Below are 21,838 nucleotides of genomic sequence, written 5' to 3'. Positions count from 1 at the left end.
GTCTGGGCTGGACGATGGGGGTGGAGATGCTCCTTCAGGTATACTGGGCCGAGGCCGTTTAGGGCTTAAAAGTCAGCACCTTTAATAGTTTAACATATGAAGAAATTACCCATTTCCTATCCCTGGATAGTTGGATACCGACGGGAGGGAAATGTTAGCGTACCTTCACTTGCCACAGGCACCTGGAAGAAATTCACAGTTTTGCTGTGTGTGTGTGTGTTTTCTCCCCCTGTACTCTACATGTTACGATATGAATTGGATGGTTTAATTTGCGGCAGAAAGGTGGGTAGGTGGTCTGAAGAGATGTCTCTCTAAGCAGACGGTTACTAGACCAGCTTTCCCCCCCCCACACACACATCTAGTGCCATCCAGATGTTTTGGACTACAATTCCCATCAGCCCTAGCTAGCAATAGCTTTGAACATATTGATCTAATTAATGTGCTGCCTGTTTTCTACCAGTGTATATAGACAATATGGCCCATTGTCTACACCACTGCAGAGCCTACATCATTATTACTTGAGGAGGGTGCAAGCATTCTGGAGTTCTGAAAACTTTTTGTATTTGGGGAGCAAGATGAGGAAAACCCACACAAATCTATGACCTCCATTCCCACCACCTCCATTTGCTACATTTGAATGCCCGCAAGAATTGCAACTGCCCTACTCACGCCAAAGAAGTAGCATGTCAAAAAGAAATACTTGTGGACGCAGGTGCCCACCATTGCCATGATTTACAGTAATAGCTCTTTTTGCAAACTTTGATGCATGTGTGCATATGTATACTTCTCAATGATACGCTAGGCCACATGGAAGAAAGAGTGTGACTTCTGCACTTATGCTGGACAGAAAGGCATATTTTGAAGTTTAGATTTCTAAATATCTCTGGTGAACTGCATCGCTCCAGACCGTGCAGAAATGGCTCATATCTCAACGTGAGGCCTTTGTTCAATGTAACATTAAAAAAAACCCCACTACCTTCTGTATTTCCCTCAGTTGAATGCCTAAATGCATAACTCCCTGCATGCATTTATGGGTGAATCTCAGGCCCTAACCAGTTGAACTGTCTTCCCAGCACCTTAAAAAAAGGTTTCTTGTTCCTTTGCTTACATTAGAACTATGGCATTAACTGATTGAAGGATTTCCCTAATCGGTTATCTAGCTTGCAATTAAGATTAATCTCAGTTGCTTAAGATGGTCAGTGAAAACAAAATATATCACTACAGGTAGCATTTGAAGGCTTTTTAATGGTTAGAACAGTTCCTTCTTCCTGAAGTTACCTAAACAGTAGCTTTTGGGGGTGTCTTACATAAAATGGCAACTTTCCCTACATTTTTAGAGCCCCCTTGAAACTACCCGAAAGCAAAATAGTTATTTTTGAATGCCCTGAAAGTGACTTGGGGAGAAGACATCTGGAGCAAAACAGATGACACCATGGAAAAGACACTTCCAGAGTTATAAACCAAGAGTTTCCAAGGGCAAGCTTTCACAGGCCTCATCCTGGAATGTCCTCACCCGACTTTCCTGTGTCGTCCTCTTCTGTTTTCTGACTTCCTCCCCCACTTTCTCCTTGTGGCTTTTCTCCCTCCTCCTCTTGCTTCTTCTCCCCATCCTTGGGTGCAATTGTCTCTCCGCCCTCCGTGCCTGATACCTGTTTCTCTCCTTCAGTTTCAGTTTTCCCAGACTTTTCCTCTTCTTGCTTTTTTAATGTACGCTCTCCTGTATCTGCAGCCCCAGCAGCTTCCTTCTTCTCCTCCTCCTCTTGTTCTTCTTCTTCCTCCTCCTCCTCTTCATCTTCTAACTCTGGGAAAGAAATGGAATCTCAGAGAAGATCCTACCTAAGATTTCTTAGCTCGCTTCTACCCTCCCAGTTTATGGTCTTATGGCATTCACCCCATTTTACAGACTGTGACAACAAGGCAGTTTGCCTGAGGCTATAATCATGGCAGTTTTGTGGCTGGGCCAATGGGGAAACTCGGTTAATGGGTTTCGCTTCCCATTTAGAACTTCTGCAAGAGCTTAGACAGATAGTGTGCCTTCTCCTCGGTGTCTTGATATAATGTGACTGCTCTTTGAATAGAGATGTGGAAGACTCCTGCGTTGGGAGGAGCGTGGTGTGTAAGGCAGACTCAAAAATTCTCTTTTTTATTATTCCAGAAAATGCAGGACGACACTCAGAGTACATCGCTAACAGTAAAACTTAAGGCTAAACTCAAGCAACCTATAAAACCTATGATTAGCCAAGAACAAAAGGAGAGAGTTTATCCATTTGCTGGATAAGAACAAGAAGGAAACTGGAGAAATACTACCACCTACAGGTTAGTCTTGATACAATACTTCAAAACATCTGGATGAATTTTATTCATATGGGTTATATGGGTTAAGGATGTTTACACATTAGCCCTTTCCCTTGAAATTGCCATCCTTTACTCACTTCTTTTTGCAGAGTGTCCAGACAAGCTGGTTACCAAACTGCTGTATTATTGTTTAGTTTTCCATTCTCCTACTGTTTTTCAAGAGGTGATTTGTGGTTATTTTTTTCCCAATTAAAATTAAAATCTAATTGCACTGCCTGTTTCTTCAACATGGGCTGCTACTGAGGTTTTCTCCTTTTTTAAGGGCTTTTGTGCTTTTAATTAAAAGCTTCCTGTTCTCAGGTTTTCGCCATTTTATTGCTTTAACAAGATGGAGGGGGATTTATGATGAATTGCCCCTGAAGTAATCAACATTTGTTCAGGGCATGGGGCTTTAAGTACTAGTTTTCTTTATCTGCCTCTCTTTTCTTTATTTGACAGCACAGCGATTATATGCCTGGGAAAATGGTATGGACTTGCCGATCAGAAGGTTGGCGGTTCGAATCCCCGCGATGGGATGAGCTCCCATTGCTCGGTCCCTGCTCCTGCCAACCTAGCATTTCGAAAGCATGTCAAAGTGCAAGTAGATAAATAGGTACCGCTCCAGCGGGAAGGTAAATGGCGTTTCCGTGCGCTGCTCTGGTTCGCCAGAAGCGGCTTAGTCATGCTGACCACATGACCTGGAAGCTGTATGCCAGCTCCCTCGGCCAATAAAGCGAGATGAGCACCGCAACCCCAGAGTCGGCCACGACTGGACCTAATGGTCAGGGGTCCCTTTACCTTTATTCTTCAAAATGTGCTAGGGAGGCTCTTGATGCAATCTGTGTTGACACTTTCTAGGTTTAAACTCTGGAATGAAGCACCTTTTCTTGTAGGTTTTTCTAAAAGCGTGCTCCACATGCTGGGCCCACCACTGTACAAACACCCCAAATTACTTCAGACCCAGTTAATCTCCTTAATCGGCTGGTTAGCATGTCTGTGTGTATACACCCTGCAAATGAAGATAGAGCATAGGATGCCTGAAATCCTCTGTACAGAGCTTGGTATGTGAACCAACCTTTCAACTCACGCATCCTTTCAAGCCTCTGTTCTTCTTTCAATTCTTTGATGAATCCCTTGTTGGCTTCATCCAGTGCCTGCAAAAATAAGGTGGCTATCTTCAGTGGGAAACTTGAGTCAGGCCTCAGTCTCTCTTCCCACTACTGCCATATGCATATAGTGGCATTGCCATGAGATAGGACTATTTGTGGGGGACAGGACCGAAATCCTGTTTTGCTTCTTCTTCAAGAGGTTCACACAGAGAAGAGAGACCTGAAAGTGAAAAAACTTCCTGGCTTAAACCCAGCAGATGGCAAAAGAGATGAGGTTGGGTCAGGTGAGTTGTTGTCAGACCAGGTGAATTGCAGGTATAATGATTATGAACTGTCAGGTAAGTTACGGGGGGGGGGGGGAATAAATGAATCAGTAATAATTTTTGAATTATGTAGGGCCCCTTTGTAAAGACAAGAACCAATGCATAGCTGTTATATCAGAGAAATATCTCTGCTGGGTCAAACCAAATATCCGTCCAGTCTAGCATCCCGTTTCCCACAGTGACCAGCCACATATTTCTAAAAAGTCAACAAGCAAAATATGAAGGCAATCTCCTCCTATAGTTTAACCCAGCATCTGGTATTCAGAAGTATATTACCTCTTAACAAGAAGGTTCCATATAACTAACATATGTCCAGAAGTATATAGAGGTGATCCAGCTGAATTGTGTGCTTAGACCCAAGCTTTCCCAAACCTGGGCCGCCAGCTGTTTCTGGACTACATTTACCATCATCCCTGACCATTGGTCCTGCTAGCTAGGGATGATGGGAGTTGTAGTCCAAAACCAGACCCAAGTTGGGGAAACCCTGGCTTAAGATTATCAAAAGGCTTTTGACAAAAGTACCACACTAGAATCATAGAATCATAGAATCATAGAGTTGGAAGAGACCACAAGGGCCATCGAGTCCAACCCCCTGCCAAGCAGGAAACACCATCAGAGCACTCCTGACATATGGTTGTCAAGCCTCTGCTTAAAGACCTCCAAAGAAGGAGACTCCACCACACTCCTTGGCAGCAAATTCCACTGTCGAACAGCTCTTACTGTCAGGAAGTTCTTCCTAATGTTTAGGTGGAATCTTCTTTCTTGTAGTTTGGATCCATTGCTCCGTGTCCGCTTCTCTGGAGCAGCAGAAAACAACCTTTCTCCCTCCTCTATGTGACATCCTTTTATATATTTGAACATGGCTATCATACCACCCCTTAACCTCCTCTTCTCCAGGCTAAACATGCCCAGCTCCCTTAGCCGTTCCTCATAAGGCATCGTTTCCAGGCCTTTGACCATTTTGGTTGCCCTCCTCTGGACACGTTCCAGTTTGTCAGTGTCCTTCTTGAACTGTGGTGCCCAGAACTGGACACAGTACTCCAGGTGAGGTCTGACCAGAGCAGAATACAGTGGCACTATTACTTCCCTTGATCTAGATGCTATACTCCTATTGATGCAGCCCAGAATTGCATTGGCTTTTTTAGCTGCCGCGTCACACTGTTGGCTCATGTCAAGTTTGTGGTCAACCAAGACTCCTAGATCCTTTTCACATGTACTGCTCTCAAGCCAGGTGTCACCCATCTTGTATTTGTGCCTCTCATTTTTTTTGCCCAAGTGCAATACTTTACATTTCTCCCTGTTAAAATTCATCTTGTTTGTTTTAGCCCAGTTCTCTAATCTCTTTTTATTCAGGAGTCTAAAGACTCCTGAATAAGCGTAGCAGTCATGGAACAAGAGGAAAGGTCCTCTTATGGATCAGTAATTGGTTAAGAAACAGAAAACAGAAAGGAGGAATAAATGGACAGTTCTTCCACTAGCAGAAAGTGTAGAAAGTGGAATTTCCCCAAGGATGGGTATTTGGGTCTGTGCTTCTTAACCGTTTTATCAATGATCCAGACCTAGAGTTAGGAGTGAGAAATGACATAGCCAAGTCTGATGCTGATACCAAATTCTTCAGGACAGGAATGTACAGGAATGATAAGGAGCACTACAAAAGGATCTCTCCAGATTGGGTGAGCAGGCAGTAAAATGGCAAATGCAATTCAATATAAGCAAGTGTAAAATGATGCACACAGACAAAAAATCCTAATTTCACATATATGCCCATGAGGTCTGGACAAGGAATGGGACCTTGGGGTTACAGCTTTATGAAGACATTCACCCAGTGTGCGGCAGTTGTGTAAAGGGTGAATTCCATACTAGGAATAATTTGGAAAGGGACTGAAAACAGAACTGCCAGTGTTGTAATGCAATACTGAATATCACAATACTCAATAAACAAACGCAGATATACAAATCTGTGCGTACAACCATAGTTGGAATACTATGTACAGTTAGCTACACTTCAAATGGAAGATTATAGAGCTGGAATAGGTTCAGAAAAGGGCAAAAAAAATGATAGAGTGGTTGGGGCAACGGCCCTGGAAGGAAAGGTTACAACATTTGGGACTTTTTAGTTTAGAGAAAAGACGAACAAGAGGGGACATGATAAGACATATATAACATTATGCACCGTGTGGCTCAGGAGAAGCTTTTTCTTTCCTTCCCATAATACTAGAACCCAGGAACATCCAGTGAAGCTGAACAATGAAAGATTCAGGACCAACAAAAGGAAGTACTTAATTTTTTTAATTGCATAGCATGCAATTAAACTATTGAATTCACTCCCACAAAAATGTACTTTACCTAACAACATGCACAAAATATCCTGCTCTCCCCACAGTGGTTCCTTTGGTCTCCCCCTGCCCCCCCCTTTTGGGGCCATGTCATCTCCCCCCCCCCTTTAGTTATAGCCAACCACTTACAATAATGATCGCCTGCATAGCAGCAACATTATGGATACGTTTCGCCTGCTCCAGAGCCTTCTCAAAGTAGGTGACTGCGGACTGGAAATCTTCCAGTTTCACTGTGTGTTAATAATTTTTTTAAAAAGAAGAAGAAGAAGAAGAAGAAAGAATCAACTTCAACACAAGATATAGACTTCAGAGAAACTTATACAAATAAACATGTGGTACAGTTGATTATTGAAACTCTCTAGGATAAGGAATGTAAGATGCAGCCCCCAAAACCCAGGATATTCCATCTGCTTTCATTTTATTTTATTGGGGTGGGAGATTGTCATTTAAGGATGAAGCAATAAAGGCTCAAATAAAATAAATTTATATGTGTGTAGACCCTCACTGAAGTGCGGTTGGGAAGCAGGATCCATGTCTTTCCTGTCCCCCCTGCCCCGACCCCTGGGCACACATATTACATCTTGATGTTCCAGATATCTGAATGCAATATCTGCATAGGAACTAGGTGTGTAACGTCTACTGTACCATGCACAAACCTAAACTGCAGATTCATGAACCTTCATACAATTTGGGAAAGGGCCACACAGTTTGAACCCACAAATTCTGGACTTTATACACCTCAGTTCAATGTAAACAATATATCCAGCATGTGGCTGTCCGGTGGCCTAGTACTGACTGCCAGGTGTGAAAGAAGGGAAAACATGCAAGCTTCATTTCCCATCCTGGGATACACAATGTAGTCTCTTCCCTGCTAAAAATATTCTGGATACCTTCCATAAGAAACCAGAGGCCTTTCTCCTGGGCATGGTGGGCCAATTGGTGTCAAGGAAAGATAGGACGTTCTTTATGTATGCTACAACAGCAGCAAGAGTTCTTTTAGCAAAGTATTGGAAGACACAAGAACTACCCACGCTGGAAGAGTGGCAGACGAAGGTGATTGACTATATGGGACTGGCTGAGATGACTGGCAGAATCCGCGACCAAGGGAAAGAGACGGTGGAAGAAGATTGGAAGAAATTTAAAGTTTATCTTAAGAACTGTTGTAAAATTAATGAGTGCTAAAATGTCATGGGTAATGTAAAACAGAATTGCAGTGATAAATAATTGGGTAAGAGAAAAAGGATTAAAGAAAGTGACATAAGTAATTGAAATTAGGGGTTGCTGGAAAAGTTTAAAATGGATGCAGAAAAGGGAGGTATGGGGAAGTCGTTGAAATAAGGTTTAAGAAAAAGAGGTTATGAAATTATACGTGTTTATATGTTTGTTTGTTTATGTGTTGTTAGTTGTATTGTGTTTTAATATATGTTGGAAAATCAATAAAAATTTATTTAAAAATAAAAAAAAATATTCTGGATACCATCAATACCATTTTTGGCACTGTAAACAAATTACCGTATTTTTTGCTCTATAAGACTCACTTTTTCCCTCCTAAAAAGTAAGGGGAAATGTGTGTGTGTGTCTTATGGAGCAAATGCAGGCTGCGCAGCTATCCCAGAAGCCAGAACAGCAAGAGGGATTGCTGCTTTCTCTGCGCAGCGATCCCTCTTGCTGTTCTGGCTTCTGAGATTCAGAATATTTTTTTTCTTGTTTTCCTCCTCCAAAAACTAGGTGCGTCTTATGGTCTGGTGCGTCTTATAGAGGGAAAAATACAGTAAATTAAGTGAGTTGGTGGCAATATAAGCATACATACTTTTAAATATGCATAATTTAGTCCAACCATGAGTTTCCTTCAGCAAAATAAAACCAGCATTTTAATCCTGGACTGTGAATATTCCATACCATAGGGTTGCCAAATGTCCGGAATTTTCCAGACATACCCAGAATACTGCTGTTGGAAGCAGTGTCCGGGAAGAAATTGGCAAAACTAAAAAAAATAATATTAAATTTTTTAAAGGATTTTTCTTTTTAACTCAGGAGCAGGGAATGGACATTTGCATAATTCTCATTACAGGATTCAACACAATGTTTTTGATTTCTCTCATTCACCCCAGCAATTGCATGCCCTTGTCCAAAGCTCCATTTGGTTTGAGGCACAAGAACCAAAGCATTCAAAATTTTTCCCCCATCAGCATGTCAAGGTCTGAGTAAGAATTCTAGTTCTATACTCTGGATCCGTCAAATTATTTGCTGCCCATGTCAAATGAAAACAATTTTGCACAACATATCCAAACACTGGTGTCCTAAGGAGTGTAGTAGTAGTAGTAGTAATAATAATAATAATAATAATAATAGTAATAATAAAAAAATTATTTATACCCTGCCCTCCCCAGCCAAGACCAGGCTCAGGGCGGCTAACACCAATAATAAAAACAAGTTGATTAAAATACAATTTAAAAGATTAAGATATAACATTAAAACATTAGGATGCAGCCTCTTCACAGGAGGAGAAAGGAAAAAGAAAGAGGGGGAGGGAATCAAACTGATTCTAAGCCAAAGGCCAGGTGGAACAACTCTGTCTTACAGGCCCTACGGAAAGAAATTAGATCCCGCAGGGCCCTGGTCTCATGAGACAGAGCGTTCCACCAGGCCAGAGCCAGTGTTGAGAAGGCCCTGGCTCTGGTTGAGGCTAATCTAACTTCCTTAGGTGTAACAGAATTGACTAGAATATAATTTATTCATTTCTGTTCTTAATATGCTACTCCCCACCCACCCACCCACCCACCACTTCCTCTTGAACAAGTGTCTATGCTCTAGGCAGCAAACAGAAATCCATAAGAGATTGTGTCCCTTTAAATGCAGGAGATTTAAAAAAAACAACAACCAGCTGACAAGATGCTAAGCTGTCTCTAGTAGTCATCTCCCAATGTGCTCTCTTTTTCAGGAAAACAGCCTCCCCACCTAGATCCTGGCACTCCAGGCAATTGCCTAGCCTGCTCCTATGGGGGGGGGGAGTGGCCCTAGAGCCTTGTGGAGCTCACACAGACCCTGCTAGTGAAGAAAGCTATTTAGGTTAGTGCAAAGCGATTCACCTTGTGCTTGTGCCACCAATACACCACCGTTGAGCTGCCACTCAATGTCTCCTTCTTCCTCTGCACACTGCAAGGACCTTTCGCCAAAGTCCCGAGCCTCCGCCGCTTTGTTGAGCTCCAGGTAGCACCTGCCCATTTCGTGGAACAGCCAAGTCTTCTCCAGGTTGCTCTTCACAAGTGGAATCTTTTCTTCCCAGCTTTTCGAAATAAAACAGAATTTTGCAACGAACCGCGGAAATAATTCAGGCCTGAAGAGTAGCTTTCCTGGCTCTTTCAAGATCAGGGCTTCTTCCCTGATTGGGTTACCCCGGCTATGCTGGGTGGCTTCCAACAAATTAAAACACAGTAAGACATCAAACATTAAAAACTTCCCTACACAGTGGACGCTCGGGTTGCAAACGTGATCCGTGCAGGATGCACGTTCGCAACCTGCAGCATTCGCAACCCATGTCTGTGTGTCTGTGCATGCGCGGGGTGCGATCCAGTGCTTCTGCGCATGCGCAAAGCGCAATTTAGCGCCTCTGCACATGCGTGACCGCTGAAACCCAGAAGTAACCCGTTCTGGTACTTCCAGGTTTCGGTGGTCTGAAACCCGAAAAAAACGCAACCTGAAGTGGCTGTAACCCGAGGTATGACTGTACAAGGGATGTCTTCTAAAAGTCAAATAGTTCTTTATTTCCTTGACATCCGAAGGGAGGGCGTTCCACAGGGTGGGCGCAACCACCAAGAAGACCCTCTTTGTGGTTCCCTATAACCTCACTTTTCACAATAAGGGAACTGCCAGAAGGCCCTCGGAGCTGGATCTCAGTGTCCGGACTGAACGATGGGGGTGGAGACTCTCTTTCAGGTATGCATTGTGAAAGCCGTTTAAGAGTGCACTCAGCCCTCCACAGGATCTTGGCCCCAACTTTCCATTTCCTTATAGATGCTACTTAGGGTTATCAGGCCTGCTGAGTCTCAGGGATGATGGAAGTTATACACCAGCAACATCTGCAGAGCCACAGATTTCCCATCCCCAAGTTAAGAATTGGTACCCAGCAGGCCAGGGATGGAGACAAAAGGACTTGGTGGGATGCGGGGGGGGGGGGGCGGGGAGAGAGATGGCAACTAATGGCCTCTCTATTTGTACCCTTCTATTCTTTGTACCTGCCTGACCTTCACAGTATTCAATGCCCCTCACCCCTTGGGAAATCCCTTCCCTAGTCAATGACATTCTGTAGAACCTAGATGATCCAACCTCCGAAACTCCCATCCCTTCACCCTCACGTAGCAGAAGTATGGGAGAAAATCATCTCTGTGTGTCAAGATGTGTGTGTCAAGTATGCCACTGCTTCTTTCAAAAGATTTAGAAGCAGCACATTTGTGGGGTGGCTGGCCACCCGCTGTTGAGGGTCCTTCACCCTCTCCAAACGCTACAACTCCAAGAATCCCTTGAAAGGAAACCATGAGAGTAAAAGCAGTTTCAGTTTACAGAATGAAGGTAAGGCAGATGCGTTAGGAGACCATCCTTAAATATGCAAGAGGCATGGAGGCCTGACTATTTTTCTTTGGGTTCCACCTACGTGTCAATGGCGTTCTGGAAGTTGCCCATGCGGGCATGCACTCTGCCAATATTGTCAAGGGCTCTGGAGATGGCATCAGTCAGGTTGCTGCAAGAAGAAGCAAAAATGAGTGATCTGAAATATGGGTTGCTACTTCAAAATCTCCCGAGAGGTTTTCTTCCCCAGCCCCTGTATGTTGCCCCAGCTGTATGTATTAATTTACAGTTCATTGTCAGTGCTTGTAGCAGTTTAAAGGATTTTAGGTCTATGGACCAAAAGAAAGCTCTGTGTGTGAGAGAGAGTTTAAAGAGGATAACGAAGAAGCTGGGCGATCCATGCCACAATCTAAAATGTAGGTACAGGGGACTTTGCCCAAAAACTGTGCTGCAGAGCCATCTTTAAAATGCCATGATGCTTTTCTGGGGTGTGATAAAGCCATTCCAATCATGAATTTGTCCAGAGACGTTGGACAACAAAAGAACAAGGTATGAAATGGAGGGACATTAGGACACAGCAGGTATCTGCTGGATTCTACTCTAAAGTGCTGAACTAGGAAGAAACAAAAGAAAACAACTAAGAAAGCAGGAAACAAGTGTATAAGGAGGAAAGGAAGAGGCTGATTTTAAAACGTTATTTATTCGCAGTAGGTCAGGGATTCTGGAACAGATCTGTACCTTGCTTGGAGCACCACCTTCCCTGAGGGAAGATATCACTATGGATTTGAATACTCACATTCTGGGAGGGCAATATGGCAAGGAATAGAGATTTGACTTTGATTTTAATGGCTTGCCCTAAACATTTTAGCCGCTAGAGAGCGCAATCATTCTATGAGTAGCTTTCATGGCTCACCCAGAGATAATGATGATGATTACAAACTGGAACCCTAGTGCTTGCAATTCTGGAAAGACTGGTACTCATGGGTCAGAAGAAGGCAAGTTAAGGCAACTTAATACTAACTGACAGTATGGGAAGTCTGTATCCTAGCTTTCCTTCTAGACAGCATACATATGGTTCCCTATGGTTCCCAGGAGGTCTCCTGCTGAAGACACACAGACCTGATCGACTTGAGACCATGCCCTGGTTGAACTAGAAATACACTTGTTCCTGTGGCTAGTTTTCCTCCCAGTCCCCACACTCTCCCCTCTATCTGCCTCTTATTCCAAGCACCCAGTCTAACTAACCCCTGCTTCATGGCCTTCTGATGTAAGCCCTGAGCAGGACAAATAACCTAGCATACACATGAAAGCTTATGCCAAGAACAAACTTAGTTGGTCTCTAAGGTGCTACTGGACATTTTTTTAAAAATATATTTCGACTGCATCAGACCAACATGGCTACCTACCTGAATCTTGCAATACTAAACTAACATTCGAAATGCTGGTAAGCGTGTGTCCTTCTAAGTAAAACACAAACAAATCTGCCAGTATCTGTTCATCCTGCTCCTGAGAACAAGGTTTTCAAAGACACAGGCATTTGGAGCAAGGAATAGGAGAGGGGAGAGAAGAAAATGGGGAGAGCTTGTGGAACAGGTTGTTGGGCTAGATCAGGGGTGAGCAAACTTACCATGTCTCCGGCGCCGATCGCATGGCGGGCCGGAGGGTGGGGGAGCGCATGCCCATACACATGCGCACACGCTATTTCCAGCACACATCCGGGTCGGAAGAGCACTGGAAATAGCTTGTATGCATGTGCACGGGCCTCCTCCGACCCAAATGTGCACCAGAAATAATGCTTGCACATGCGTAAATAATACTTGTGCATGTGCACAAGCTATTTCCGGTGCTCCTCTGACCTGGAAGTGGGCAGTGCCGGTAAGAGCGGGCGGCGGCAGCAGGGGTCACCGCAGGCCAGATAAATGAGTCCGGCCCGCGGGCCTTAGTTTGGGGACCCCTGGGCTAGATTCTCCAACTCTGTTGGATTGGGGAAGCTGTACAGAGTACCGGAGCCTCTTCTGCCAACAGGTAGGCCCAATTCTGTCATCTCCAGCTCAGGAGATATCACCAGGCACTGCCTGCATACATTTTTTACAAAACCATAAGGGCTAGAAACCCTAAGTGTTCCCCTACCCCTCTTTTTTCCAGTAGAAACTGAGATTTGAACAATTCAACACATTCCGAACTCCTGTCCTGAAATAAAGAGTACACACAGCTATGGCTAAATGATGGCAGCATGAAACGGGGACTCAAGCAGCCTCAAAAGGAGTAGGGTGCCCTTCCTTACTTTTCTTTTGCGATGTCCAGATCCACCTGGTGGCTCTGCAAAGCTGCTGCCATGTTCCCCATCTCAATCTGAGCATTTCCAATGCAGCTGTAGAGGTTTCCAACCAGTTCGCTCCTGTTGGGGATCTCTTCGTCAGACCAGCCTTGGATCTTTTTCAGCACTTGTTCAGCTTTCTGGCAGCTTCTTTCAGGGCTGCCGCTAGTCAACACTTGACAGGGAAGGGAAGAAGAAGAAGAAAGTGTGTGCTCATATGATGCATGTTAACTACCCCCAATTCATTAGGATATCCCAAATTTGGACACCCTCCCCCTCCAAAATGGCATCTCACACTACCCATTTTCACTATCCATCTTGTTTGCTAGCACTTACATCAGCTCCTACCATCTGCCAGGTCACTACTGAAAACAGAATGCCAGACAAGGAGGAGACCTTTAGCCTGTTCCAGCAATACAATTCTTTCTCAAGATTTGTCTACAGTTCAATGTAAGGAGTCAGATCATTGGTCTCTCTTACTGGTCAACTCTGACTGGCAATGGTTCAGGTACAGATCTTTCCCGTTCTTGACACCCGAGTCCCTTTTACCTGGGGATACGTTTACCAAATGTTTATGTAATCTACCGTTTATCATAGAGGGAAACAGTTGCTGCAAATGTAAGGAGAAACTCTGGTGGCTTCTGAAATGGATTTGGGGGCTTGCTCCTTATAATCCCTGGAAGAAGTTCAGAAAGAAAAGGCAACTTTTCTTTCAAGCTATGAAAGTGACCTGACTACATAGACCAACCTGAGTCCGTTTTGTTCTATATTTCATTGGGTCCCTATAGAATAAGAGAGAGGCTACATCCAGAGAATCGGCCAACAGGTACTGGCTCTTGTTTTGTTTTTTTAGCAAGAATTTAAATACACAACACCCTACTTTTTATACCTCCAGGGTCTAAGCTCAGTTAATACAGGAGTCAGGTGAAATTCTGAAGCCTATATATATTTGTGGAATGTTAGAGTTTAGAAAAGTACATTTTCATGCTCAGAACATCCTGCCTAGAGTGCTATAATTCAATTCTTATTTGATGGGGCAAACAAATGTCTCCATTAATATCTGTTATTTCAAGTCAGCATATTTTCTGTTATATATATGGGGAATCGATTGAATCAATGGGACCCCTCACAGGTCTTAAAATGCTTCAGGGAAACAGATTTGGATTTTACCGTATTGGCCAGTAAATGGAATTGTAAACATGTTTCTGACTCCTGTGTATCAGGAACCGTCTAAGATCTTAAAGACTTCTGTACCAACCACCTTACAACTCTCACTCCTGAATCTATGGGACAAGCATCGTCCACAACTTCACTACAAAGATTTTACCACATGGCTATTGGTGGCAGCCATTATTACCATTATTTATTAAATTTATATACTGCCCTTCTTCCAAAGATCACAGGGCAACTCGCAACATAAACTAGGGTAGAGGTTTTCAACCTTTTTGAGTCCACAGCTCCCTTGACTACCTACATTCTTTCTGCGGCACCCCTGTGGGGCTCAGGAGCCCAGTTATGTCACCCCTTGCCTGCAGAGCTCTCACCCTTTTTCAAACACCCTCCCTTGTGGAGTGTTCCCTCAGCCTTCTCCCCTCTCCTTGGGAGTCCTCCGAGCAGCCATGGCTGCCGCCCCTGGTCTCTGAGCTGCCCCCACCCCAGGGAGAGGTGTCTCCTCACACGACCCCACAGGGGCCTGAGACTTGTCTGTCTATTCCCAACAAAACAACAACAAACAAACCTATGGTCATGTAAAGCATCATCAATAAACACCCGAGACGTAACCGGTTGTGTTCTTAAATAAATAAGTTATACTATTCATTGTATCAAATTGTAAATTTCAACAGAAGTAACTCATAAACAAACGAACAAGACCCAGCGGATCAGTTCATTCTAAATATAAAATGGAAGAATGGTATAAAGAGGTGTGGGATTATAGCTATTCATGATAAATTAACACGTGCCATTAACATAAGATGGGGAATACGCAGGAGAAATGATTTTGAGGAGATATGGAAGGTGTTCGTAGAATTACGGAAAGGGGTGAAACCATCGCAAGAGGTGTTGAAATTTTGGGAGGTTGGATAGTTACAAAGGACTGTTCTTGGTGGTGGGGTGCACATTTTTATTCTTATTTGTTTATGATTATTGCTATGTATGTATGTATGTATGTATAAATAAATAAATAAACAAATAAACAGGGGGAAGAAAGAAATAATAATAACAACAACAATAATAATAATAATAATAATAATAATAATAATAATATGGTTTTCTTATTTACAGATGCTCCCTCATGTTTTATAACCTTGTGGGTGTATTTAACAAAGAAACCATGCATGGGGCCTTTTATTTGCATTTCCACCCCCCCCCCTTCTTTTTGTTTCATTGTGCATAATTGCAACCAAATGTTTAAAACAAAACCAAAAAACATCCAGCACATTTTCAACCAAGCCACCTACACATATCAATGTCCTCCATGCTCTTTAAGATGTATCTGGCCACCTCAGATGGCTTCCGCTTTTGATCTCTTGTCCATCTCTTAAGCATGAGCTTGCGGTCTCTGATCCGGGCGTAGATAGGTTTCTGTTGCTGCCAGAAATCTGTGCGGGTATCGAGGTAGGAAAGCCCTTCCTGGATCAGGCGTCCAACAGTCACCCCTTGCTTCGTGGTGCTTTTGGTCAAGTCTGCAGGGAGACCATAGGCAGAGACAGACAGATTAAAAAACAAACGAAAAGGGAGAGTTTACATTATTTACATATATATAACTGGCTTAGGGAAGATGCCTCTTTAGAGACACATCCTCTCTTTGCTGGAACACACTTTGTGTGGACTTCATATTGTTATGAGTTTGTGGGTACCAGATTTCTAATCCGTATATTCCAAGTTGGTTTTTGTAAGGGCATAGTTTGCTGTCATGTGACCTAGAGGGAAAAGATGCAGGTTGAAATAGCAGAGAAAAAAGCCACGGCTGATTTCTGCTTGAATCCAAGGCTTTGGCTATAGGAGAAGCAAGACCCTTTTGGGGTGCTGATGCTGCGAACGCCTCCATAGAAGGCTCGGGTTGTATATATGGGTAAATAAACCATATATCCTAAAGACACCACAGTTTCCACTGTGCCTCATTTCCAAAAGGAAACACAGACCCTGGGCAAGTGACTGGAATTCCTAAAATCTCGTACCGCTCAGAGGTTAGGGAGCCATGCAACCATATTTTCAGTAATGAAGTAATGTTTGTAACTTGTAATTGGATGCTGCTATAGGGCTAGGTAAACAGCGAATAGTAGCACTGTTTTTATTTTGGTGTTGGAATTTGCCTGCCACTCTTCAGCCAGAAAGCTGTGAAAGCAGCAAACAGTACAGTTGTACCTTGGATCTCAAACGCCTGAACAAATTGGCTCCCAAACGATCGAAACCCGGAAGCGAGTATTCCGGTTTTCGAATGATTTTCGGAAGCCGGACATCCAGCACAGCTTCCACGGCTTCCGATTGGCTGCAGGAGCTTCCTGCAGCCAATTGGAAGCCATGTTTTGCTTTCTGAACATTTTGGAAGTTGAATGGACTTCCAGAATGGATTCCGTTCGACTTCCAAGGTACGACTGTACTATAATAAATAAATATAAAAATGACATAAAACAATAAAACACAATTCAGCATGGGTGACAATTAAAACCAATACAACCTGTGAGGCAGATGCTGCTCATGACCCTTAACATGGTGGTTTATCTTCAAGAATCTTAATTTATTAGGAAACTCTGTGCATTGTTGAAGATTTGGGGACACGTTCTAGGGCAGGAGTAAGTGATACGGTGCCCTCCAGGTGTGATTGGACTACAACTCCCATCATCCCTGATCACTGGCCATGAAGGATGGGGCTGATGGGAGTTGGTGTCCAACAGCATCTAGAGGGCACCACATTTGCTATCCCTGTTCAAGGGTATTCACAGAGTTGACATGAGGCACTGGCTAAGCCTTGTGAGCTCCACCAACATCCCCCATGAACCAAACATGTGTCCAACTGGTAATCCATTCCTAAGGTTTCATATTGCAGGGGAAGACCAATTCAGTGAGCAAGCCATTTTTTGAGGAAGTTTGTTGGTCTTTTTTTATCGAAGAGCCCAGAAACAAGAGTTTGAAAATCACTGTTTTAGGAAATCCCTTAGAAACCTTGCATTCCTTCAAATACCCAGTCAGCCTCACAGGGGGGTTGTAATTGCTAGACTGCCTGATGACATTTGCAGTCCTGAAACTCCCAAGCCCGGCATTAGCCAAATGAAGTAAACGAAAACCTTCATCCTTGAGCAATTTCTCCAGAAAAGCCTTGTCAACGTAGAGCTCCCCCAACAGCTGCCGTTCGGTTTTCTCATTCCTCACAGGCTCCTGTCTGCCTAGGTACTTTGCATCCTTCTTAGGAAATTTGACCTGAAGCTTCTGTTTTGCTCTTTTACTCTGCCACATACATAAAAAAGCGTAAGAAATAAATTTTGCAAGGGAAAAAACTTATCATTTTCTCCACAGTACTTCTTGTGGGAAGAAAAGCAGCACAGCAGGTAGAAATCATGACATGCAACTAAACTGTAACTGTGGGGGGGAGACAAACTACAGATTCAGATGTAACCTTAAGCCAGATCATGGCTTAGCCCTGGGTAGTGTGGCAGGATCAAAAAGAACACTGCAGTCAAGATTCTCCATCTGGGAACCTGCACTTGTTCACGCTAAAGTTTAGCATTATGTGTGAACCATGTTATTGTGATGCAAGAGAAAGACCAAATAGCTGCAGACTCAAACATCCTTCCTGTGCCCATGCCGCAACAACCTATATCTATGCCTTGAACTCCTTACCATATCTTCTATTCCCTCCTAATGAAGGGATCAGAGACCCACTTTGGGAAAAGCTAGTGAGACCATACCTCTGCCTGGCGACTCAGAAAGAAGAGGTCTGCTCTGTTCTCCAGTTTCACAGAAGAAGGGCCTACAAACAGAGAAAGCACCAGCCAAGACAAGGGTCAGCAACATTTTTCAGCCGTGGGCTGGTCCACTGTCCCTCAGACCTTGTGGGGGGGCCGGACTATATTCCGAAGGGAAAAAATGAACGAATTCCTATGCCCCACAAATAACCCAGAGATGCATTTTAAATAAAAGGACACATTCTACTCATGTAAAAACACCAGGCAGGCCCCAAAAATAACCCAGAGATGCATTTTAAATAAAAGCACGCATTCTACTCATGTAAAAACACGCTGATTCCCGGACCGTCCGTGGGCCGGATTGAGAAGGCGATTGAGCTGCATCCGGCCCACGGGCCTTAGGTTTCCTACCCAAGCCAAGAAGTCAGAAAGGCCCTGAAAATCACCTGCCAAAAACATTAGCAAGCAATCCCTTGGGAAGTAGCATGCAAACCGTGCAAGAGAAGAGGACAGAACTCCTTGATCATTTTAGTTGCCCCTTTCTGTATCTTTTTCAGCTTTGACATTTTTCTAGAAACAGCCTGGACCAGAACTCCACAAAATATTCGAATTGCGGATGAACCACAGCTTTCTGTAAGAGCCTATGATACCTCCTTTAATTTTAACTCTCTCCTAATAACAACGAATTTGCTTTTTTCACTGCTGTAGCACACAAGCCTTTCAAAATAGAAGTTGGAGGTTGAGACTTTTTCTGAAAGGAGTTTCACACGAGCAGCTCCATCATCAAAAAGGCTCAGTAATTTTGTGCATAGATAAGAAAATAGGGTGGCAATGAAAAATAAAATCTCTACCTGGACTTTGAAGACTCAAAGGATTTTCTGTTGGATTGCTTGTATGTGTAATCTAGAGTTTATTTTACTGTCTGCTTTATTGACAAAATTCAATTCAAATAAAATTAAAGGGATACAAATATGTCCTTGGTTTTGCAAAATACCTTCATACCTTCTCTAAGGTCCTTGCTCTGCTCTGCCTTGCACTCTGCTTAGCTAGTTTAGACAGCCTATTATCTTTGTTGTTAGTTTCTCTTTTATTCATGCATTCTCAGTCAAGTTGAAGCTCAGGTCTAGCAGTCAATTAGATTCCATCCCCTAATAAAAAAATCACATGGCTTACTTCCAACAGAATTTTCAATTGCCTCCTGTGATTTTTGAATGCCCAGCCTGAACTGTGGCAACTCTGGGCGGATCTTGTGGCCTCGATGGTAATAGACCAAAGCAAATTCAAAATCCCCCATAGTGTACAATGCCTCTGCTTTCTGGTATAGGCCCTGAAACAAAGAGGGGAAATGTTGGGGGCGGGGACAGACAACAGATAGACAACAAGAGAGCTATGCATTGTAAACTGGTTCGTGCGAGTAGACAAAAAATACCATCCTCAAGAAATGCACCCAAGCAGCTTGCTTATCCCAGTCTGATAATTTCTGAGATGTGGACAATTTGAAGAAGGGTCTTTCCCCCATCCTCATATTTACATATTCTCACTTAGCTTGAAGTTAATTCAAGAGACTCCCTTCCAATCCAACTGTCCCTTTGAACCTCTGCTCTGGTTTGCTTGCAACAGAATTTTCTAACCTGGTTAATATGCCAAATGGTTTAGAAAGATAGTTGCAGAACAAAGAATGACATGAAGGCTGGGTTCTTTTATGGAAGTTATTAGTTACCCTTCTTTCCTTCTGGGTTAAGAAAAGAGGGGTGACAGATCCATAACTCCCTTCCACCATCAAACCAGATACTCCACAATAAATTTTGAAAGGGAACCCTTTGAGTTGGTTCAGGCTTTTCCACCTTTTGGTTACTTACCTTGGTAAACCCTTTGTCAGCTGCCAGGGAGGCTTCTGCATCCTTCAAGGCATTTTCTGTATCTCCAAGTCTCAGGTAGCATTTTGAACGGGCAACAAGGCAATTCCTGTCACCTGGCTGGAGTTGCAGGGCCTAGCAACACACAAAAACACGACGCCCAGTCTCAAAAGTATAGTTACAGCTGCTAACTGATCATTATATACCATCCAACATTTCGTGGATGAAAACTGGGGTGTGCTTTTATCCTACCAAGGATCACTTGACGAACCACAGTTCCTTTACTATTCCCCATTTCTTAGCAATGGATCTTGTATTACAGTGGTAAAGGTAAAGGGACCCCTGACCATTAGGTCCAGTCACAGACGACTCTGGGGTTGTGGCGCTCATCTCACTTTATTGGCTGAGGGAGCCAGCATACAGCTTCCGGGTCATGTGGCCAGCATGACTAAGCCGCTTCTGGCGAACCAGAGCAGCGCGTGGAAATGCTGTTTACCTTCCCGCCAGAGCGGTACCTATTTATCTACTTGCCCTTTGACGTGCTTTCGAACTGCTAGGTTGGCAGGAGCAGGGAACAAGCGACAGGAGCTCACCCCGTCACGGGGATTCGAACTGCCGACCTTCTGATTGGCAAGCCCTAGGCTCTGTGGTTTAACCCACAGCGCCACCCGCGTCACATTACAGTGGTACCTTGGGTTAAGAACTTAATTCGTTCTGGAGGTCCGTTCTTAACCTGAAACTGTTCTTAACCTGAGGTACCACTTTAGCTAATGGGGCGTTCCGCTGCTACCGTGCGATTTCTGTTCTCATCCTGAAGCAAAGTTCTTAACCCGAGGTACCATTTCTGGGTTAGTGGAGTGTGCAACCTGAAGCGTATGTAACCCGAGGTACCACTGTAATTTTCTCTACAACTAGCAGAGGTTGGATGGCCACCTGTCATGGATGCTTGAGCTGAGATTTCTGCATGGCAAGAGGTTGGGCTAGATGACCCTTGGGGGTGGCTCCTAACTCTACGATTATACTAATGAATGAATGAATGAATCGGCCTGATCCAGCAAGGCTCTTCTTATACCCTCAGCACACATGGGGCTTCTCAAAGGCTACATCTGGAGTATGTGGGGGGAGCATAGCTGTCAACTTTCCCCCTTTTTAAAGGGAAATTCCCTTATTCCGAATAGGATTCCTCGCAAGAAAAGGGAAAAGTTGACAGCTATGGGGGGGGGAGGCGCTTCTTCTCGTATTTGAGGGTCCCAGGTATGCCTGGCCATCAGCTCCCCTCCTCCCTTCATGCCTATTCACGAACCAGCTTCACCCCCTCCCTTCCTTCCTTCTTCCTTCCTTCCCACCCCCATCCTGCCCCACGAGCACGGCAAATTCTCACGTAGGTGTAGCAAGTCAGCGCCTTGGCAAGCTCCCCTCGCCGGCTCAGCATCGTCCCTTCCGCCATGAGGCTGGGGAAGGTCCCCCGCAAAACCTCGCCCTCCGAGTCCCCCATGCCTGGGAGCCGGGCAAGGCCCAAGTGAGACGCGACGCCGCTGCCTAGCAACCTGCAGCCTAGCAACCGCGGAACTTCCGGGAACTCTACGGAAGCTCGGAAGTATCAGAAACAAAATGCGTAGGACCGCCGGGGGAAGAGCAGCTCTAGTGTACCGCTTTCTGATTGGTTTGCTGATGCCCCGCCTCCTTTTCGGGCTGCTGCCACCAAAATTCCAATCTCTTCCTGTCTCTGGTCGTTGGCTAAGTCGGTCATTCGCTTGTTTCCTGGACACACCGCAGTCTTTTCTTAGCATTTTTAAGCCTGCGATTTGCCTGGGTAGCCTCGTCATCTTCTCCAATAGAACACAGCAGGCAGCCGCTGTGACATTCTTTTTTTTTTTACTGTATATAATTTTATTACATTTTCTGTTTTACACTTTAGAATACTCATTTAAACATCCTTGAAATATCAATTACTTCCCGTCTTCTCTTTCCATAGTTCATTTTGCATATCATAAATCCCTGCATATTTTAGCTATAATAATAATAATAATAATTTATTATTTGTACCCCGCCCATCTGGCTGGGTTTCCCCAGCCACTCTGGGCGGCTTCCAT

General features: G+C 44.1%; 1 protein-coding gene and 1 long non-coding RNA gene across 2 annotated transcripts; both read right to left on the bottom strand.

Annotated features, from left to right (window-relative positions):
* Window positions 1-1,225: 1,225 nt before the first annotated feature.
* On the bottom strand, window positions 1,226-21,305 carry ODAD4 (outer dynein arm docking complex subunit 4). Its single transcript, XM_083583024.1, has 12 exons — window positions 21,127-21,305; window positions 19,749-19,880; window positions 19,063-19,216; window positions 17,893-17,954; window positions 17,272-17,431; window positions 15,445-15,669; window positions 12,953-13,160; window positions 10,754-10,840; window positions 9,192-9,388; window positions 6,232-6,332; window positions 3,410-3,488; window positions 1,226-1,801 (listed from the first exon to the last, which is right to left on the bottom strand). Exons 1-12 carry the CDS (start codon window positions 21,238-21,240, stop codon window positions 1,494-1,496), a joined length of 1,827 nt encoding a protein of 608 aa, XP_083439150.1. The 5' UTR covers window positions 21,241-21,305; the 3' UTR covers window positions 1,226-1,493.
* On the bottom strand, window positions 6,363-8,061 carry LOC310748257. Its single transcript, XR_014541255.1, has 2 exons — window positions 7,589-8,061; window positions 6,363-6,992 (listed from the first exon to the last, which is right to left on the bottom strand). It is a non-coding gene; the product is annotated as an uncharacterized lncRNA (long non-coding RNA).
* Window positions 21,306-21,838: the final 533 nt, after the last annotated feature.

Source organism: Podarcis filfolensis, assembly GCF_964270895.1.
Source record: "Podarcis filfolensis genome assembly, chromosome: 13".
Classification (NCBI taxonomy): domain Eukaryota; kingdom Metazoa; phylum Chordata; class Lepidosauria; order Squamata; family Lacertidae; genus Podarcis; species Podarcis filfolensis.
This window is presented reverse-complemented; position numbering and strand designations above follow the sequence as displayed.

Excerpts from the sequence above, each read along its gene's own strand:
- ODAD4 (XM_083583024.1), bottom strand. The coding sequence starts at position 21,240 with ATGGGGGACTCGGAGGGCGAGGTTTTGCGGGGGACCTTCCCCAGCCTC. Across the intron at positions 15,670-17,271 it reads GAAATTGCTCAAGGATGAAG|ACTTGACCAAAAGCACCACG; the intron begins GTTTTCGTTTAC and ends GTCTCCCTGCAG. Across the intron at positions 13,161-15,444 it reads CATGGAGGACATTGATATGT|TGTTGACTAGCGGCAGCCCT; the intron begins GTAGGTGGCTTG and ends TTCCCTGTCAAG.